Here is a 19,122-nt window from a genome sequence, read left to right as displayed (position 1 = left end):
AATGCATTAAAGGTGTCTAGACACACAGTGGTGCAGGGCTGGCAAGACCAGCCTGGGCCCAGCCAGTGCTCACCACAAGGCCACAGCGGTGCAGCTTTCCCAGGAACATACAGCTCACAACAGCCAGCGGAAATAAAACCTCACTGTAACTAGAGCCAAACCCTAGGTTCAGATATCCCGGGACCATGAGGCTGTTCCAATCTGAGTCCAGTCTTTGTAGCTCTGGACCCCTCTCATTGCAACGGCTGAAGCAGAGGTGGGGTTGGAAACAACAGAAGTGACACATGCTCCAGGCTGCACACTGAGTCCCCCTGTGCCCAAGCATCTCATCACCGGAGCCAGGAAGGCAGGGCAAGGACAGGATTAGCGCTAAGTGAAGTCCTGGCCCTGCGTCAGACCCATCAATGTGTCACCATGTGGCTTGGCGAGCGTGTGCACATCTTCCTTGACAAAAAACAACCCACAAAGATATCCCTAAGATGTCCCTTAAGCAAGACCTAGGCAAACTCCCCTGCACAGAGTCAGATCTAGGCAGGTGCCCCTACCTGTACACACTGAGTGCACAGAGGAAAAATCCTTAACCAAGACTCTCTCTCATTTCAAAGGCACCCAGTGGATTGGACTGGAGCCTGGTGCTAACTGTGATGGTGGAAAGTGGGGCATGACTTGGTCTGTGCCTGGCCTGGCGATGCTGGTGCCTGTTACCATTCTGAGACATTAGATAAGTAAGCGGAAGGGTTTGAAGACAGTGTTCATGTTCTCTGTATTCCCCACTGTTCTGCTTCTTCTTGAAGCCTCTATCATTCTCGATGTGTGTGTGGAAGGGAACAAGAATGTGGAGGGAACCCAAGCCCTCTCACTGGAGTCAAACGGGTCAGATCCATTGTCTTACAGGGAACAACCTGCTTAGCTCCACATAATGAGACAAGGGCCTGAACATGCATTACAGAGAGTGGCAGGGCGCTGAGGATAATCTTGCCAGCTTCCTACCCAGCAGCAGAACACCTGTCGTTTATCAAAGCTCTTTTTGCTATTATTTATTTTCTTTTCATTCCCCATGAAATGTTTGTTCAAAGCCTCTGCAAGGCAGGACCAAGAGTTTGTTCTTTTCTGTCTTTAACTGAAGTAAAAAAGATGAACAGAACTTCTTCTGGGAAATTATTCTGCCTGAGTCTGGGCTTTGCCTGCTCAGCAATGTGCCAGCCGGTCGTTCCATGTCACTGTGTTTGGGCGGAGGTGCAGCTATCAGAAAAATCCTCACAGATAAACGAACATGAAACCTGCACGTCTGCGAATGCATTTCCTCCTTGATCTCCCCAGCTGGATGAGAGAGGGCTCCTCAGCAACTGCAATGAAGGCTGGAAGGGCATCACTGCCCTACAGAAAGGAAAGGCTATCACATGAAGATTTCAGAGTAGCAGCCGTGTTAGTCTGTATTCGCAAAAAGAAAAGGAGTACTTGTGGCACCTTAGAGACTAACAAATTTATTAGAGCATAAGCTTTCGTGAGCTACAGCTCAAGTGAGCTGTAGCTCACGAAAGCTTATGCTCTAATAAATTTGTTAGTCTCTAAGGTGCCACAAGTACTCCTTTACATGAAGATTTGTTAGTCTCTAAGGTGCCACAAGGACTCCTCGTTCTTTTTGCTGATACAGACTAACATGGCTACCACTCTGAAACCTGTCACATGAGGACTGTATGTCAAGGTTCCAAAAGAAGCTTATTGAAAGAGAGGACAATGGAGTATGGCAAACAGGCTCCATCTCCTGCCACAGGCCCTTCCTGTTAGCCCCCCAGGTCACCGCTACCATCTGGCCATCAGCTCAGAATTTCCAGGCAGACTGAGTTCTCAGGTACAAGCTCCCTTTTCCACAATAGCCTTTAGGGAACAGTAGCTCCCTATCTCACAGCTACTTGGTTCTGAAAACCTCTGCCCTTTAGGTGTCTCTGTTTCTTTCCCATCTTCCGCTCAATCTTTCAATCCCGGCCCTGCGTCTGGCTCTCACCAATTCATTTGTATTCACACATAAGACAGGTGCTCCCTTTCTACCTGCCGTAGTGCTGAATATTTATTTCACCAACAAAAACGCCTTTCACTTAGAAGAATAACACGTGCTGGCCCTCTTGGGGAGAAGCAGGAGAGGAACATCAAGGAGAATGTTCAGAAATCCACTCTGTCAGCTATTGGCTCTTCCCTACTTTGTCTGCAGCCCTCCCAGCCCCAGTGAGGGAGCTCAAAGATTCACCAGAAGCAGAAGCTAATGTGACTGCTTGGGCTTTTGTTTTCTTGTTGTCTTTTTGAAGTTTAGAAGAGCAGTTTTATAACATCATTTTCATCCTTCCGGGAAAGTGCAGAACCAGGCAAACAGTAGGAAAGGGAATTAGCAGAGTGCAGGAAACATGGGCAGAAACAAGTGAAAAACCATCAGTAACAACCCCCCCCCAGGCCCCTTTAGAAAGATAAAAGCAAATCTAGTGGTGTCTTCAAACTTCCCAGTCCTTGAAGTTTGTCCATCATCCACCCATCCATCTACCCATGTACTTAGATGTCTCACATTATTTGGCACTTCCCAAGTATTTACAAAACAGAAATTACAACGAGAACTTCTCTTGCTTCCTTCCCAGCCCACAGGAGAGAGAGCCTGATCAGTTAACGGGTTTCTTTATACATGTGAGTAAGGGGTACGATGGTCTGTGTGTGCAGAAATTATTGAGGGAAAAACAATCACGGAGCTGAGTTTTGCATTTAGTGAAGCTTTTCTGCTGCTCTGGAGCTGGATGCAAGCATTCGCCCTGTGAGCAAGGCCTGCCCAGCCTCAGGAAGGGCAATTCTCTGAGCTCATTGAAGCTGCCTTAGCCTCCTTGCTGATTATTCCCTGTGTTTAATGAAGTCTTTGGAATCACCCAAGGCTCTCACCCAGTGGTGTTAGGCAGAGAAATAACCTTGATGAAGCACAGATAGCATGGCTGCTGCATCAGCACAGCTGAGAGCAGGTACCTGCGACAGCACAGAGAGCTGGGCCGAGACAGAGCAGAGACAGCCTGCACAACTGTCTGGAGAAAAGGCAGAAGAGTGCAAGTGATGGGCCTTTCTGTCCATCTGTTGTATTTCATCTGACAATCTGTCTGTCACTGTCATGGCCCTTTCTAGACACAATGCTCCAAATCTATTTGTTTTTATAAAATCACTGTTTGATGTAACAGGACAAGCTGCTTCTGCTACTGGCCCGACGCCTGTGCAAGGCATGTGTGTGTGAATGGGGGGTCCATGGGTAGGAGGCGTCCATCAGAAAATACCTAGCGGTGCAGGTGCAGGTGCCGGATGGAATTTTAAGTTACTGCAGAGTCCCCACAATATAATTTCCTGCCCCGTGGGTGACTATGAATGCTGCACATGTCTGAGGAGAGAGGCAGAGGTGCCAGGACCCAGGCAGCGAATCCAGAAACAGGTTGGCATCTGAACTGAGGAGGAAACACGCTATCTAAATATGGGCTCTTGGGAGCCCCAGAGGTGTCTCATCAGGTGTGAAAGCAGCAAATGAGCAGTGTAGGGATGGCTGGTGGAGCTGCTGGGTAGATAAAATGGCTTTTGATTAGTGTTCATCAAAAGGTACTATCCGACCACAGCTCCCCTTCTCAACACGTGAGACAGGAGGAGTGTTTTTAGATTGTCTGGGGAGATGCTCGATTCCCCTTACTGCATCTTCTCTTACATCACCACTATTTAATGCCTGCTTCTTTGAGGTTGGTCACTTCTGCGCCAGTAAGTGAGACCCACCCCTCTCCAGAACCCTCCTCCTCACCTGCTTCCATTGCCAGGACCGTGATGTTGTGCCACCCTGCCGTCTCCCGATCCAGGACTTTGCCTGTCACAATGGCGCCTGTGTTTGCATCAATGTCAAAAATCCTCTCCAGGTCAGTGTTGCGATCGATGGCGTATCTGAGCACAAAGCAGGAGAGAGCCATGAGTAACTGGGGAGGGGCTAGCAAGGCCTGTACTGACTCCCAGACAGGTTGGGTTAGGCCCTATTACAATCACTTCCACTGTGACACTAACCTGTTCTCTGTCTGGCCCCTATCTCCAGGGACATAGGTGGCCCCATCACTATCTGACTGGAGGCCTTACAATTAAGGTGAGGGTATACTGGGGAAGCTTGTACCAAGAGTGCAAACTCCTTCCTTGGGAGAAGCAGGGATTATGCACAAGGGGAAACGTCTGTTCTAATTGTAATGCATCAGCTCAGCACATTCATAGAATCGTAGAAATGTAGGACTGGGAAGGACCTCAATAGGTCACCAAGTCCAGTCCCCTGGCTATGGAGAAAGGACTAAATATTATCTAGACCATCCCTGACGGATTTGTCTAACCTGCTCTTAAACACCTCCAGTGATGGCGATTCCACAAACGCCCTGGGCAATTTGTTCCAGCGCTTAACCACCCTGACAGTTAGGAAGTTTTTCCTAATGTCCAACCTAAACCGCCACTGCTGCAATACAAGCCCATTGCTTCTTGTCCTGACCTCAGTGAATAAGGAGAACAATTTATCACCCTCCTCTTTATAACAATCTTTGAGGTACCTGAAGACTGTTATCATGTCCCCCCCTCAGTCGCCTCTTCTCCAGACTAAACAAACCGAAGTTTTTCAATCTTTTCTCATAGGTTATGTTTTCTAGACCTTTAAACATTTTTGTTGCTCTCCTCTGAACTTTCTCCAATTTGTCCACATCTTTCCTGAAGTGTGGTGCCCAGAACTGGACACAATACTCCAGCTGAGGCCTTATCAGTGCTGAGTAGAGCAGAAGAATTACTTCTCGTGTCTTGCTTACAACACTCCTGCTAATACAGCTCAGAATGATGTTCACTTTTTTTGCAACAGTGTTACATTGTTGACTCATATTTAGTTTGTGATCCACTATAACCCCCAGATCCTTTTCTGCAGTACTCCTTCCAAGGTAGTCCTTTCCCATTCTGTATTTGTGCAATTGATTGTTCCTTCCCAAATGGAGTAATTTCCTTTTGTCCTTATTGAATTTCATCCTATTTATTTCAGACCATTTCTCCAGATTGTCAAGATCATTTTGAATTCTAATCCTGCCCTCCAACGCGCTTGTGACCCCTCCCAGCTTGGTGTCGCCCACGAACTTCATAAGTGTGCTCTCTACACCATTAGTCAAATCACTTATAAAGATACTGACTAGAACTGGACCCAGGACAGATCCCTGTGGGACACCACTCGATATGCCCTTCCAGTCTGATTGTGAACAAATGATAACTACCCTCTGAATATGTTTTTCTAACCAGTTGTGCACCCACCTTATAGTAGCTCCATCTAGGCCAAGGGTCTCAAGCAGCCCATGGAGTTATTTCCTGTGGCCCACCATAGGCGCCAACTCCACCGGCAGCCAAGCTCCCCTTACCCCCTGACCCCCCTCCACCTACCTCCCAGAGCTTCCCGCCACCAAACAGCTGTTTGGCCGCGCTTTAGGACTTTCCAGGAGGAAGGGGGGGAGGAGCGGGGATGCAGCGTGCTCGGGGCTGGGGGGAGTTGGGGCAGGGACTTTGGGAAAGGGTTTGGAATGGGGATGGGGAAGGGGTGGGAAGAGGCAGGGCAGGGGCTGGGCCTCATCGACTAGACGAGCAGTCTGAGGTACGAAGTTCAGCATGTATGATTCTTTGCTGTGAGTAGTTGGGAAGAATGTTTGTTAAAAGTGGCAAAATATTTTGTATGAATATTTACTTTAAAAAGTTCCTGCCATTACAGCTATGTTGATAGATTGTTAGTGTAGATCATCATCAGTGTTACCAACCACATAAGGAGTAGTTACACGTGTTTATATTTTATTAAAACCCCTCTTCACATTACAGTTTTTAAAAAGTTAATATGTTGACTTTTAATATCATACTATATTACTCTTAATTTTTTTCATTTTTGACTATACTTTTGTATCGTTGTATGAAAAGGTTTCAGTGATGCGGCCCTCGGGCCACTGTACTATAAAACTAGAAAACTCATGTGGCCCTCATGGTGATTTGAGTTTGAGATCCCTGATCTAGGCTGTATTTCCCTAGTTGGTTTCTGAGAAGGCCATGAGACGGTAACAAAAGCCTTACTAAAGTCAAGATATATGACATCTACTGCTGCCCTCCTCCCACATCCACAAGGCTTGTTACCCTATCAAAGAAGGATATTAGGTTAGTTTGACATGATTTGTTCTTGACAAATCTATGTTGACTGTTACTTATCACCTTATTTTTTTCTAGGTGCTTTCAAACATTGATTATTTGCTCAATTATCTTTCTTGGTACTGAAGTTAAGCTGTCTGGTCTATAATCCCCTGGGTTGTCCTTATTCCCTTTTTTATAGCTAGGTACTATAACTGCCCTTTTCCAGTCCTCTGGTATCTCTCCCCTCCTCCACGAGTTCACGAAGATAATCGCTAATGGCTCAGAGATCTATTCAGATTCAAGGCAATAAAGGAGCCATGAGTAACTCCCAGACCAGCACAACTGCACAGAATGGTGCATCCCCCGGTTAGCAGTTCTCATGACTCGGGAACCTCTCTTTGGCTGCACTCGTCTAAGTCAGGGTTACTGGAGGTCTGGAGCATGGTGCAGTAGCAGAGCTGTGTGGGGATAGGAGCCAAGGACAGAAATAGTGTAAATATAAATGCAGTCATAAAAATTAAAGGTGGCAAGGTCCAATTTGATCCCAGACCATGTATCCCTGAGGTCTACAAGCAAGGACCACAACCACCATGAATGGTGCTAATGCAAACACCTAAGCAGACAGACAAACAGCAGATTGTCCCTTGACATTCCCTGTATTTTCCTACTTTGTGCTATCTAGTTTTAAATAACTCAAATGAAAACTCCTCTGGTTTCCTGCAGGTGTTTATCCCACCATTTCACAGGCCGCTGGCTGTTAGGAAGGGTTTTTACAGTTCAGTCTAACTTTCCCTTTTATTTCGGTCTTGTCCTGTTTCTGAGAGTCCCATCCCCTGATACCGCCCCAATCAATCTTGCTCTGGTTCTGTAGGTAGGTGGATCGACCCGTGTTTCACCTGCACAGCTAGCTCCTGAATAAAGCCTTCCAGCACCCTGAGCACTCAGTTGTCCCTGTGAATCTTTTACAGGGACTTTCACAGAGCACAAGCTAGGGGAGTAGTAAGATGGGGTAGGATTGGGATCCCGCCTCTTCCCAAATTCCTCCATTTTCCAGTAAGCGGCCAAAGGGGCTGGGGAAGGAAGAGGCTGCTGAGGTAATAGCACCGTCCTATCAGAGGCAGGCTGCGCCTCATGCCTGCTGAGCAGCTCAGTGTAAGCGAGAGGAAAAAGCAGCCAAGCTGCGTGGCTGCATCTGGGATCTTACGGGGCTGGCACCAGTGCCATGAATCAGCCCAGTGCCATGTACCTGATGGTTACAAAGAGCAAGAGAGACGGTATCACAGACACAGCTGCTTCAAAGGCCAAAAGGGACCCACAAACCCGTCTCCGCACCAAGCAAGCCCCAGAGAGCCACTCCCCAAAACTCTCCCAGCTCGGAGCTTCCCGTACAGGCCATTTCCACAGGGCAGGAGCCAGCACAGAGCCATGGTCAAACCACACAGCGTAGAGGACAGCACCCACAAGCAGGGCTCACCTGCCAGGCAGAGTCCCGGTGCAACTATCCAGCATGTCAGGGAGGGGCACCTCCTGCCAGCCTAGCCCCCAAGCTCGGTGTCCCCTGACCAGAGCCTCAGCACAATACAAAATAGGGCCATTCGAACAGGAATCCTTCTAATTTCCCTACCACCTTCCATCCGTGCAGCCTCATGTGCTTTAACAAACAGGGAGTTTAGCCTTACAACCCCCCTCTACAACCCCCAGGCAATAGTGAAACAGCAGGTACAGTTATCCCCATTCTACACAGGGGTTATATGTCCTGCCCCAGGTCACAAAGTCAGTCTGTCGTTGAGCCTGTGGAGAATCCAGCCCTCCACTTTAACCACAACATCACAACTGGGATCTATGCCCCCAGTTGCCCAGCACAGTACAATATTTCCAGTAACCATACACTCGCAACCAATCATGTTAGCATTAAATCACAGCACAATTGGACTGCAAGCTCTTCGCAGGCAGGGGCTGGTTCTGCAGTGCCCAGCACGGCACAGCCCCATCTGATTGAGCTCTCACAGCACAGACACAACATAAATAATAAACTATAATAACACCACCATGATAAGAATTAGAAGTTCAGGAGGCCAGCGAATCATCGGCAATACAATATAATTGTATTGTCTACAGAATCTTTCATACACAAGGCATCCCAAAGCATTTTACAGAATTAAATAATCCAAGACAACAAAAAGTACAAGGGATAAATTACTGAAAGGAGGGTGGTGAATAAATTAAAGTGTTCAGGCCAATGACAGAGGGAAAGATAAACTGAGGGGCAGAGGCAAGGGAACTGAGAGAGGAAACGAGCGGGAGAGCTGATGATATAGGAAGGCACAGGAAGGCCACGACAGATGGCAGAGGCTGCAAGCAGAAGGCTCCTGGTGACTGTGTGTGGATGAAGTGTGGGGAGAAGATTCCTAGACCATGAGCTCTTCAGGACAGGGATTGTTTTCCTATTTGTTTGTGCCCTGCCCAACACAATTGGGCCCTGATCCAGCCGGGGGCCTCCAAGCAGCAATATCAATATTAGTAACGACACAGAGATAAGACCCAAGCGCTCCACCAGAGAGTTTTCAGACAAGAAGGGTGGTTCCCAATGTGATCGCAAGGCCACAGATTCCGCCACTCACATCCCAGCCTTGTTTAGCCACAGCTCAGCCATGGGACTGACCTCCTCAGGGGTCATCGATGAAGTTACAGGTAACACTGCTGCATACCTGTCAGGCTAGGGTGCTTACAGAGCACCCTCCTCACAAGATTTTAGCTGCGTGGTTCTCATTAAAACCAACACCTGCCCTTGGCTAAACCACTATCCTGGTGCACAAACACCATAGGAAACAGCAAAATACAGGGAGGCAGAGACAGACAGACAGTCACTAGCTTGAAAATTAAAGGACAAAACTGTCCAAAATCATCACCCATATATATGCACATGAAAATATATGTTCTGCCCATGCAGTTACCTCCCCCGCCCCTTTGCGCTAGCAGAACGTTATATGTGTTCGGAGACTGGGAGCCAAAGCTAGCATGTAAAATTGAAAAGGTTGTAGAGAAGGTTTTAAACTAAGGGCAGGGGGAAAGGCAACACATGCAGAGGAGCACACGGTTCGGACAAAGATGTTCCTTAGGGGAGGGTCTATTAATGGGGATTCTCCATATCCTGGTAAAAAGGAGAAGACAGAAGCTGATAAAGTACAGGCAGGAACTGAAGAGAAACAGTCAAATGAAAAAAGAGTCCCATCCAGTTACATTACATGAAGGCAGACAACTGAGTACTGACAAATTTGGTAAGTGCTTGTATACAAATGCTAGAAGTCTAGGTAATAACATAGGTGAATGAGAGTCTCTGGTATTAAATGAAGATATAACAGGCATCACAGAAACTTGGTGGAACGATGATAATCAATGGGGCACAGTAATATCAGGGTACAAAATATACAGGAATGACAAGTAGGTCATGCTGGTGCGGGCGTGGCACTATATGTAAAAGAAAGCATAGCGCCAAATACAGTAAAAATCTCAAATGACTCAAACTGTGCCACAGAATCTCTATGGATAGAAATTCCCTGCTTGACTAATAAAAGTAGAGCAGTGGGGATATACTACCGGTCACCCGACCTCGATGGTGATGATGACTGCAAAATGCTCAGGGAGATTAGAGAGCCTATAAAACTAGAAAACTCAGTAATAATGGGAGATTTCAACTATCCCCATATAGACTGGGTACATGTCCCTCATGATAGGATCCAGAAATAAACTTTCTAGACACGATTAATGACTGGTTCTTGGAGCAGCTAGTCCTGTAACCCACAAGGGGAGAGGCAATTCTCGAGTTACTTGTAAGTGTAGTACAGGATCTGGTCCAAGAAGTGAACATAGCTGAACTACTGAATTATATCATAATGCAATTAAATTTAACATCTTTGGCCGGCGGGGGTGGGGAGGGGAGACACCAAAGAAACCCACCACAGTAGCATTCAACTTCAAGAAGGGGAACCACACAAAAATGAGGAAGCTAGTTAAACAGAAATTAAAAGGAGTAGTCACAAAAGTGAAATCCCTGCAAGCTGCATTGAAACTTTAAAAAAAAAAAACAAAAAACTCTACTAGAGGCTCAAATTAAATGTGTACCCCAAATTAAAAAATAATACCGAGACCAAAAAATGCCACCGTGGTTAAACAACAGTGTAAAAGAAGCGGTTAGAGGCAAAAAGGTATCCTTTAAAAACTGGATGTCAAATCCTACTGAAAAAAACAGAAAGGAGCATAAATGTTGGCAAATCAAGTGTACAAATGTAATTAGGCAGGGCAAAAAAGAATTTGAAGAACAACTAGCAAAAGACACAAAAACTAACAGCAAAAAAAAAAAAAAGTTAAGTACATTTGAAGCAGGAATACTCCAAAGAATGGGTGGGGCCACTGGATGATCAAAGTGCTAAAGGATCACTCTAAAGTCATTGCAGAGAAGCTAAATGAATTACTTGCATTGGTCTTCACTGCAGAGGATGTGAGGAAATTCCCACACTTGAGCCATTCTTTTTAGGTGACAAATCTAAGGAACTATCCCAGCTTGAGGTGTCAATAGAGCAGGTTTTGGAACAAAATGATAAATTAAACAGTAATAAGTTACCAGATGGTATTCACCAAAGAGATCTGAAGGAACTCAACTATAAAATTGAAGTATTAAGTGTGCTATGTTTCAGAGTAGCAACCGTGTTAGTCTGTATCCGCAAAAAGAACAGGAGTACTTGTGGCACCTTAGAGACTAACACGTGTATTTGAGCATAAGCTTTCGTGAGCTACAGCTCACTTCATCGGATGCATGCAGTGGAAAATACAGTAGGGGGATTTTATATACACAGAGAACATGAAACAATGGGTGTTCCCATACACACTGTAAAGAGAGTGATCAGGTAAGGTGAACTATTACCAGCAGGAGAGGAAAAAAACCTTTTGTAGTGATAATCAAGGTGGGCCATTTCCAACAGTTGGCAAGAACGTGTGAGGAACAGTAGGGGGAAAAAAACAAACAAGGGGAAATAGTTTTACTTTGTGTAGTGACACACCCTGTCCCAGTCTTTATTCAAGCCTAATTTAATGGTGTCCAGTTTGCAAATTAATTCAGCAGTCTCTCGATGGAATCTGTTTTTGAAGAAACTCCCTGAAAAAGCACAAGAATAAATCCTCACAGACACAACCCTAGAACCCTGACCTGGGGTATTCTATCTGCTGCCCAAGATCCATAAACCTGGAAATCCTGGACGCCCCATCATCTCAGGCATTGGCACCCTGACAGCAGGTCTGTCTGGCTATGTAGACTCCCTCCTCAGGCCCTACGCTACCAGCACTCCCAGCTGTCTTTGAGACACCACTGACTTCCTGAGGAAACTACAATCCATCGGTGATCTTCCTGAAAACACCATCCTGGCCTCTATGGATGTAGAAGCCCTCTATACCAATATTCCACACAAAGATGGACTACAAGCCATCAGGAACAGTATCCCCATAATGTCACGGCTAACCTGGTGGCTGAACTTTGTGACTTTATCCTCACCCATAACTATTTCACATTTGGGGACAATGTATACCTTCAAATCAGCAGCACTGCAATGGGTACCCGCATGGCCCCACAATATGCCAACATTTTTATGGCTGACTTAATGCTTCCTCAGCTCTCGTCCCCTAATGCCCCTACTCTACTTGTGCTACATTGATGACATCTTCATCATCTGGATCCATGGAAAAGAAGCCCTTGAGGAATTCCACCATGATTTCAACAATTTCCATCCCACCATCAACCTCAGCTTGGACCAGTCCACACAAGAGATCCACTTCCTGGACATGAGAGCGCTAATAAGTGATGGTCACATATGGTCACATAAACACTACTCTATACTGGAAACCTACTGACCGCTATGCTTACCCACATGCCTCCAGCTTTCAACCAGACCACACCACACAATCCATTGTCTACAGCCAAGCTCTACGATATAACCGCATTTGCTCCAACCCCTCAGACAGAGACAAACACCTACAAGATCTCTATCAAGCGTTCTTACAACTACAATACCCATCTGCTGAAGTGAAGAAACAGATTGACAGAGCCAGAAGAGTACCCAGATGTTACCTACTACAGGACAGGCCCAACAAAGAAAATAACAGAATGCCACTAGCCGTCACCTTCAGCCCCCAACTAAAACCTCTCCAGCGCTTCATCAAGGATCTACAACCCATCCTGAAGGACGACCCATCACTCTCACAGATCTTGGGAGACAGGCCAGTCCTTCCTTACAGACAGCCCCCCAACCTGAAGCAAATACTCACCAGCAACCACACACCACACAACAAAAACACTAACCCAGGAACCTATCCTTGCAACAAAGCCCGTTGCCAACTGTGTCCACGTACCTATTCAGGGGACACCATTATAGGCCCTAATCACATCAGCCACACTATCAGAGGCTCGTTCATCTGCACGTCTACCACTGTGATATATGCCATCATGTGCCAGCAATGCCCCTCTGCCATGTACATTGGCCAAACTGGACAGTCTCTACATAAAAGAATAAATGGACACAAATTAGACGTCAAGAATTGTAACACTCAAAAACCAGTCAGAGAACACTTCAACCTCTCTGGTCACTTGATTGCAGACCTAAAAGTGGCAATTCTTCAACAAAAAAACATCAAAAACAGACTCCAACGAGAGACTGCTGAATTGGAATTAATTTGCAAACTGGACACTATTAAATTAGGCTTGAATAAAGACTGGGAGTGGATGTGTCATTACACAAAGTAAAACTATTTCCCCTTGTTTATTTTTCCCCCCTACTGGTTCCTCACATGTTCTTGCCAACTGCTGGAAATGGCCCACCTTGATTATCACTACAAAAGGTTTTTTTCCTCTCCTGCTGGTAATAGTTCACTTTACCTGATCACTCTCGTTACAGTGTATATGGTAACACCCATTGTTTCATGTTCTCTGTGAATATAAAATCTCCTCACTGTATTTTCCACTGCATGCATCCGATGAAGTGAGCTGTAGCTCACAAAAGCTTATGCTCAAATACATGTTTTAGTCTCTAAGGTGTCACAAGTCCTCCTGTTCTTTTTAAGTGTGGTATGTAACCTATCATCTAAATTAGCCTCTGTACCGGATGACTGGCGGGTAGCTAATGTGATGCCGATTTTTAAAAAAGGCTCCAGAGGGGATCCTGGCAATTACAGGCCAGTAGCCTGACTTCAGTACCAGACAAATTGGTTGATACTATAATAAAGAGCAGAATGATCAGACACACAGTTGAACACAGTATGTTGGGGAAGAGACAACGTGGCTTTTGTAAAGGGAAATCATGCTTCGACAATTTATTATAATTCTTTGAGGGTGTCAACAAGCAGGTGGACAAGGGTGACCCAGTGGATACAGTGTAGTTGGACTTTCAGAAAGCCTTTGACAAAGTCCCTCACCAAATGCTCTGAAGCAAACTAAGCAGTCATGGGATAAGCGGGGAGGTCCTCTCATGGATCAGTAACTGGTTAAAGGACAAGAAACAAAGGATAAGAATAAATGGTCAGTTTTCAGAATGGAGAGAAGTAAATAGTGGGGTCCCCCAGACGTCTGTGCTGTTCAACTTGTTCAAAAATGATCTGGGAAAAGGGGTAAACAGCGAGGTGGCAAAATTTGCAGATGATACAAAATTATCCAAAATAGTTAAGTCCAAAGCAGACTGTCAAGAATTACAAAGGGATCTCACTAAACTGGGTGACTGAGCAACAAAATAGCAGATGAAATTCAATGGTGGTAAGTGCAAAGTGAGGAACATTGGAAAACATTATCCCAACTATACATACAAAATGATGGGGTCTAAATTAGCTGTTGCCACATAAGAAAGATCTTGGAGTCACTGTGGATAGTTTTCACATCCACTCAACATGCAGCGGCAGTCAAAAAACCTAACAGAATGTTAGGAACATTGGGACAGGGATAGACAATAAGACAGTAAATATCCTAATACCACTATATAAATCTATGGTAGGCCGACACCTTGAATACTGAGTGCTGTTCTAGTCGCCCATCTCAAAAAAGATATAGAAAAGGAATAAGTATAGAAAAGGACAACGAAAACTATAAGGGGTATGGAACAGCTTCTGTATGAGGAGAGATTAAATAAGACTAGGACGGTTCAACTTGGAAAAGAGACGACTAAAAGACGACTAAGGGGGTGTATGATAGAGGTCTATACAATCATGACTGGTGTGGAGAAGGTGAATAAGGAAGTGTTATTTACCCTTTCACATAACACAGGAACTAGGGGTCACGCAATGAAATGAATAGGCAGCAAGTTTAAAAACAAACAAAAGGAAGTATTTCTTCACACAGCACACAGTCAACCTGTGGAACTCGTTGCCAGGGGATTTTGTGGAGGCAAAAGTATAATGGGGTTAAAAAAAAAAAACCTAGATAAATTCCTGGAGGATAGGTTCATCAATGGCTATTAGCCAAGATGGTCAGGGATGCAACCCCATGCTCTGGGATTCCCTGAGCCTCTGACTGCCAGAAGCTGGGACTGGATGACATGGGTGGATCATGCCAGAACTGCCTGTTCTATTCATTCTCTCTGAAGTATCTGATACTGGCCACTGTCGGAAGACAGGATACTGGGCTAGATGGATCATTGGTCTGGCCCAGTATGGCCATTCTTATGTTCATAGACAGATGCTGATAATCTCCAAGAGCCATCGCAGCAAGTGGGCAGGACCCCGGCATGTCCTCATGTGGGATATACCCCCATTTTCTGCCTTAGTTCCCAATGGAAGCACAGAGCATGCCAAGGGCATTACCTTTCCTTTGATCCTCAGATTTCTTCAGAGAGGCCTCTAACACCAGCCTGGCCTGGATAGCAGCCTCCAGTACTCACTTTCTGCTCTGTTGTTATCGGTTGCCAAAAATGCAATTGCAAGGAAATGGGAAAACCTCTGGGTGTCCAAATCAGCAAAAATCTCTCAGATGGAGACTGAACTGCTGGAAGAAATAATAGAAACTGGTGCAACAAAATCTCAGATCCTTCTGATGGGTTAATCAAGGTATTTACATAAGCGTTCCCATTATTCTTCCATGTCTCCTGACCTCTAGCACCTTTCTCTCTTCTTCTCCATTGCATATGTAGTTAGAGATGGAGATGGTACTTCATTCTCTTCTCCATATGTCTGCCTATTTCTGTGGTAGACATGAGACACACACATCTGTTTTGTTTGTCCTCTTGTCTTTGCTGCATAAAGAAACTTATTTAATAAAAATAATTGGGGAGAAAGATCCAATCACCAAGAAGAGAGAGACCCCTGGGTTTAGAAGCATCTGACATCCACTGATTCTGTGCAAAGCCAGGGCCAGGGTGCAGGTGTGAGTATAACTCTGTGCTGGAGCCTCTCTTCTCACACTTGTAACTGCTTTGCTTGTGAGTGTATTTTAAATCATGTCTACTTTGTCTTTTAAGGATTGATTGTCCTTATCGAGCTCTGCAATAATTCCAGTCCCTTTACCATTTCGCTCCTCTCCCACAGAATCCAGTGGGAGGAGCTGGATTTCTGAGGAGCCTGCGTGTCCAGCTCTCTACAGTGTAGCAGGATTGAGTTTATTTTTCCTGGGTTCCAGCCTTGGATCTCTCCAGTCCTGGTAATTCTACAAAGCACCCTCAGCAACTTGTTCTACTGCCTTAAATACCCTGGGAGCTCTCAGATACCCTGATTGTTGCTGCAGGGTTCTGGGATGAGTCACTTAATGTCTGTACAGCAAATTGAAGACAAAAAGCCCCATCTAAGTGCTAGGTGGTGGTGTTATTATTGCTATTTAACCTAAATTCTCCTCCCCTCTTGCAGCTTGAACCCACTCCATTTCATCCTGTCCTTGTCATCCTGTCCTGTCCTACTGATCTCTCTCATCTTCATAACATTCCTTTCTATATTTGGAGACAATGAGTCTCCCCTCAGAGCACCCCCTACTGAACTCCCAACACCACTTTCTGCAGTATGTGAGTTTTCCTTCGGGCTCTTCTTCCAAATAGCAGCAAGTCCTGATCCTGCTTCACTTATGGGAACTGGCCAGTCACAGCCTGAAGTGAGCTGGCTGGAGATGTAGCAAAAGGGAGGCCAGGTAAGGTGCTGGGCGGACTGCTCACGGCTAGAGAAAAGACGGCTTCACTCCACAGTCAGTGCTGAATCCAGCGCATCTGCACGGTGCTTAGTGGCCTCCGGTGCTGGAGGGCGAGATGTGAAGTTGAGGCTGGGGCCGTTAATGATTCCGCAGCATGTTTTCAATAGATGGTGGGAGCAAGTGGGGGCAACTGGCACTGGGGGCAGCTTTCAATTGGAATACATGCTAGGGATGGGTGAACTGAACAGCAGGGACTTGGTGTAAACAAGAGAAGCATGCCACTGGCAAGGTACTGTGGTCAGGTAAACTACATACAAATACACCTTGCTGGCTGCATCTCCACCACACAAGAGCTATAACACAAACACTTAGCTACTTATGTGCACATGCATGCATCGCTAACGTGACATCTGTGCTCCTCTCACAGTGAGGTGCCAGAGTGTTTAGCAAAAAGAAAAGGAGTACTTGTGGCACCTTAGAGACTAACAAATTTATTTGAGCATAAGCTTTCCTGAGCTACAGCTCACTTCATCGGATGCATTCAGTGGAAAACTGAATGCATCCGATGAAGTGAGCTGTAGCTCACGAAAGCTTATGCTCAAATAAATTTGTTAGTCTCTAAGATGCCACAAGTACTCCTTTTCTTTTTGCAAATACAGACTAACATGGCTGCTACTCTGAAACTTGTCAGAGTGTTTACGGACAACTTGCCCCATTGGAACATGCTGTGGGGACTGTGGTTCTGCAGTGCTCATGCTGAATCGAGGCCAGACAGCGATAGGATGTGAAGTTCTCTCTTTTCTCCCCGGGGCCATTCAGACAGCTGTCTGCCCCATGCTGTTCCTACATGTCCAGAGCTGAGATCAGCAGGAAGAAAAGGTTCGGGCCCACCCAGCTCAGCCCAGGATTTCTAACGCCCAGAAATGGCCAATTATGCTGAATTGATGCAGCATTTTTTGTCATGTGGATGTTTGTCAACTGGGCACAGAGCTATAGCCACCAAACTCACCTGCCATTACAAGCAGAACATGACCCCTGCCTTCCAGTGTCTGGGCACTCACATGTGATGCTGCAGCCAACCCCACTGAGCTGATTGAGCCCACGTTCTCCAGATTTCCTGGACTATGGGATGTTCCTTGCTCCTCTGCCTGAAGCCTGCACAGTGTTTGATATCCAGAACTTTATGCTGTCGCAGTCCCCGGTTCTGATTGGAATGCAGTCCTTGTCATCCATTTTCCTCTCTTCCTGCTGGCATCGCCTGTTGTTTGGATGTTACAAGTGGCTGTTTCATTTAGGCAACTTTCTTGGTGCTCATCTTTCTGCATTTCTCAAGCAGGTTGTTTCATTCCTCCCCTGACCACGATGAGGAGCACATCTGCTGCTATGTCCGCTGGCTTTTGTTAATGGTGGTTTTGTTAATGGGAAGCTTTTCAAACCCTATGAAAAGCTTTTTGTGATGTTTGTTTTCTTCTTTTCTCTCTTTTGTGCTGTGGCAGATTGTAGTTCTTGCTGTGTTGTTGAAGTATATAAAATGCCCGTGTCCAACACATGTCTCTGAATTTGGTGAATGCCAAACAAGAATATCTCTGAGAACCTTAAATCCCAAGCAACATCTTCCCAGTGCTGATAAAGCCTGGAACGCAGGCAATCAGAACTCAGGCTCTCGCTGCAGAGAGAGAAACAAAAGACTCCCATACAAACAAGCTCACGTACACAGACAGTCTATCAATGTATTACCTAATACAATGGCACGGCTGAGAAAAATCACACTGTGCAGAGGAAATACAGCAGGAGCCGAAAAGCCAACTGGAAACAGAAAATTCCCATCTAAAAATGTCCCAGCCCCTGCCTTTGTCAGACAGTGAATAAGAGCTGGAATGAAATTAAAAGCTCTTTCCCTTTAGATAAAGATTCCCTGCCATGTCCTGATTGGGTTTATGCTGCTTTTTAACCCTCCTCTCTGGCACAGCCACCTATATTTGGACACACACAGGTTGCGGCTGTTTTTCACTGAGTGATGCAAGCCAAGCTGCCTGGGCTGCCATCTCTTATTGTCATGAGAGGGGATGGCTGAGCCCAGGACTTGGTGTGCTGTGGTGACCCACCCAGATGGCTGTGGAATCTAAAGATACTCTTGGGCATCAGAATCCTGATATTGTTGCAGGGCTTCGTGGAAGAGTGACCACTCTTGTTGGAGTGGCACTGAACTAGCAGCTGGGAACCTCAGACTCACCATGGTACAGATACAGAGATCCAATCTCAGCCTGCTACAGAGAGTGCTATGGGACCACTCTCCTGCTGCAGCCAGCTCTCCAGGGATGGGGGTTATTTAGCACTAGCCTTCTGTGATGAAGCGGGACTGTTCTTAATGCTTCCTCTGAATAGTGTGGGGGTGCCTCAGTTTCCCCTAGCAGTTCTTAAGTATCTAGGGGGTGGGATAAGGGTGTATGATCCTTGCAGAGCCCTAGAGGGCAGGTGTGTGCAGGGGTCTGGACACAGAGAATGGCCGACACCCTGTTTCCTGGCAACTGATGGCCTGGGCCCTTCCCCCCTGCAAGGTGAGAGCTAAAGGGTTGGAGAAAAAAGGAATCAGGTGACCTCCTGGGGAGGAAGGGCTGGAGAAAGTTTCAGTTTGGGGCTGGCTGAATCAAGGCCATGGAGTGAAGTGCAGACGTGGTTGTCTGGCTCACTGCCTCCCAAAATGGACCCAGCTGAGGGGTCCTGTTCTCTGCACCTACAAGCTCTGTGTTAGACCATGTTCCTGTCGTCTAATAAACCTTCTGTTTTACTGGCTGGCTGAGAGTCACGTCTGTCTG

The 19,122-nt window shown here is 46.1% G+C and overlaps 1 protein-coding gene across 8 annotated transcripts in view; it reads right to left on the bottom strand.

Moving 5' to 3' along the window:
- The window catches only part of CDH22 (cadherin 22), a 177,231-nt gene that overhangs the window by 36,332 nt on the left and 121,777 nt on the right, over positions 1 to 19,122 (bottom strand). For all 8 annotated transcript variants that reach the window (XM_038369499.2, XM_043495891.1, XM_043495890.1 and 5 more), the window contains one exon: positions 3,803 to 3,939. In XM_038369499.2, the coding sequence (XP_038225427.1) occupies positions 3,803 to 3,939 (137 nt within the window). The remainder of the gene's footprint in view (positions 1 to 3,802; positions 3,940 to 19,122) is intronic.

Source organism: Dermochelys coriacea, chromosome 13 (genome assembly GCF_009764565.3).
Source record: "Dermochelys coriacea isolate rDerCor1 chromosome 13, rDerCor1.pri.v4, whole genome shotgun sequence".
Classification (NCBI taxonomy): Eukaryota; Metazoa; Chordata; order Testudines; family Dermochelyidae; genus Dermochelys; species Dermochelys coriacea.
Note: the sequence above shows the minus strand (reverse complement) of the source record. Positions and strands in the feature narration are given on the sequence as shown.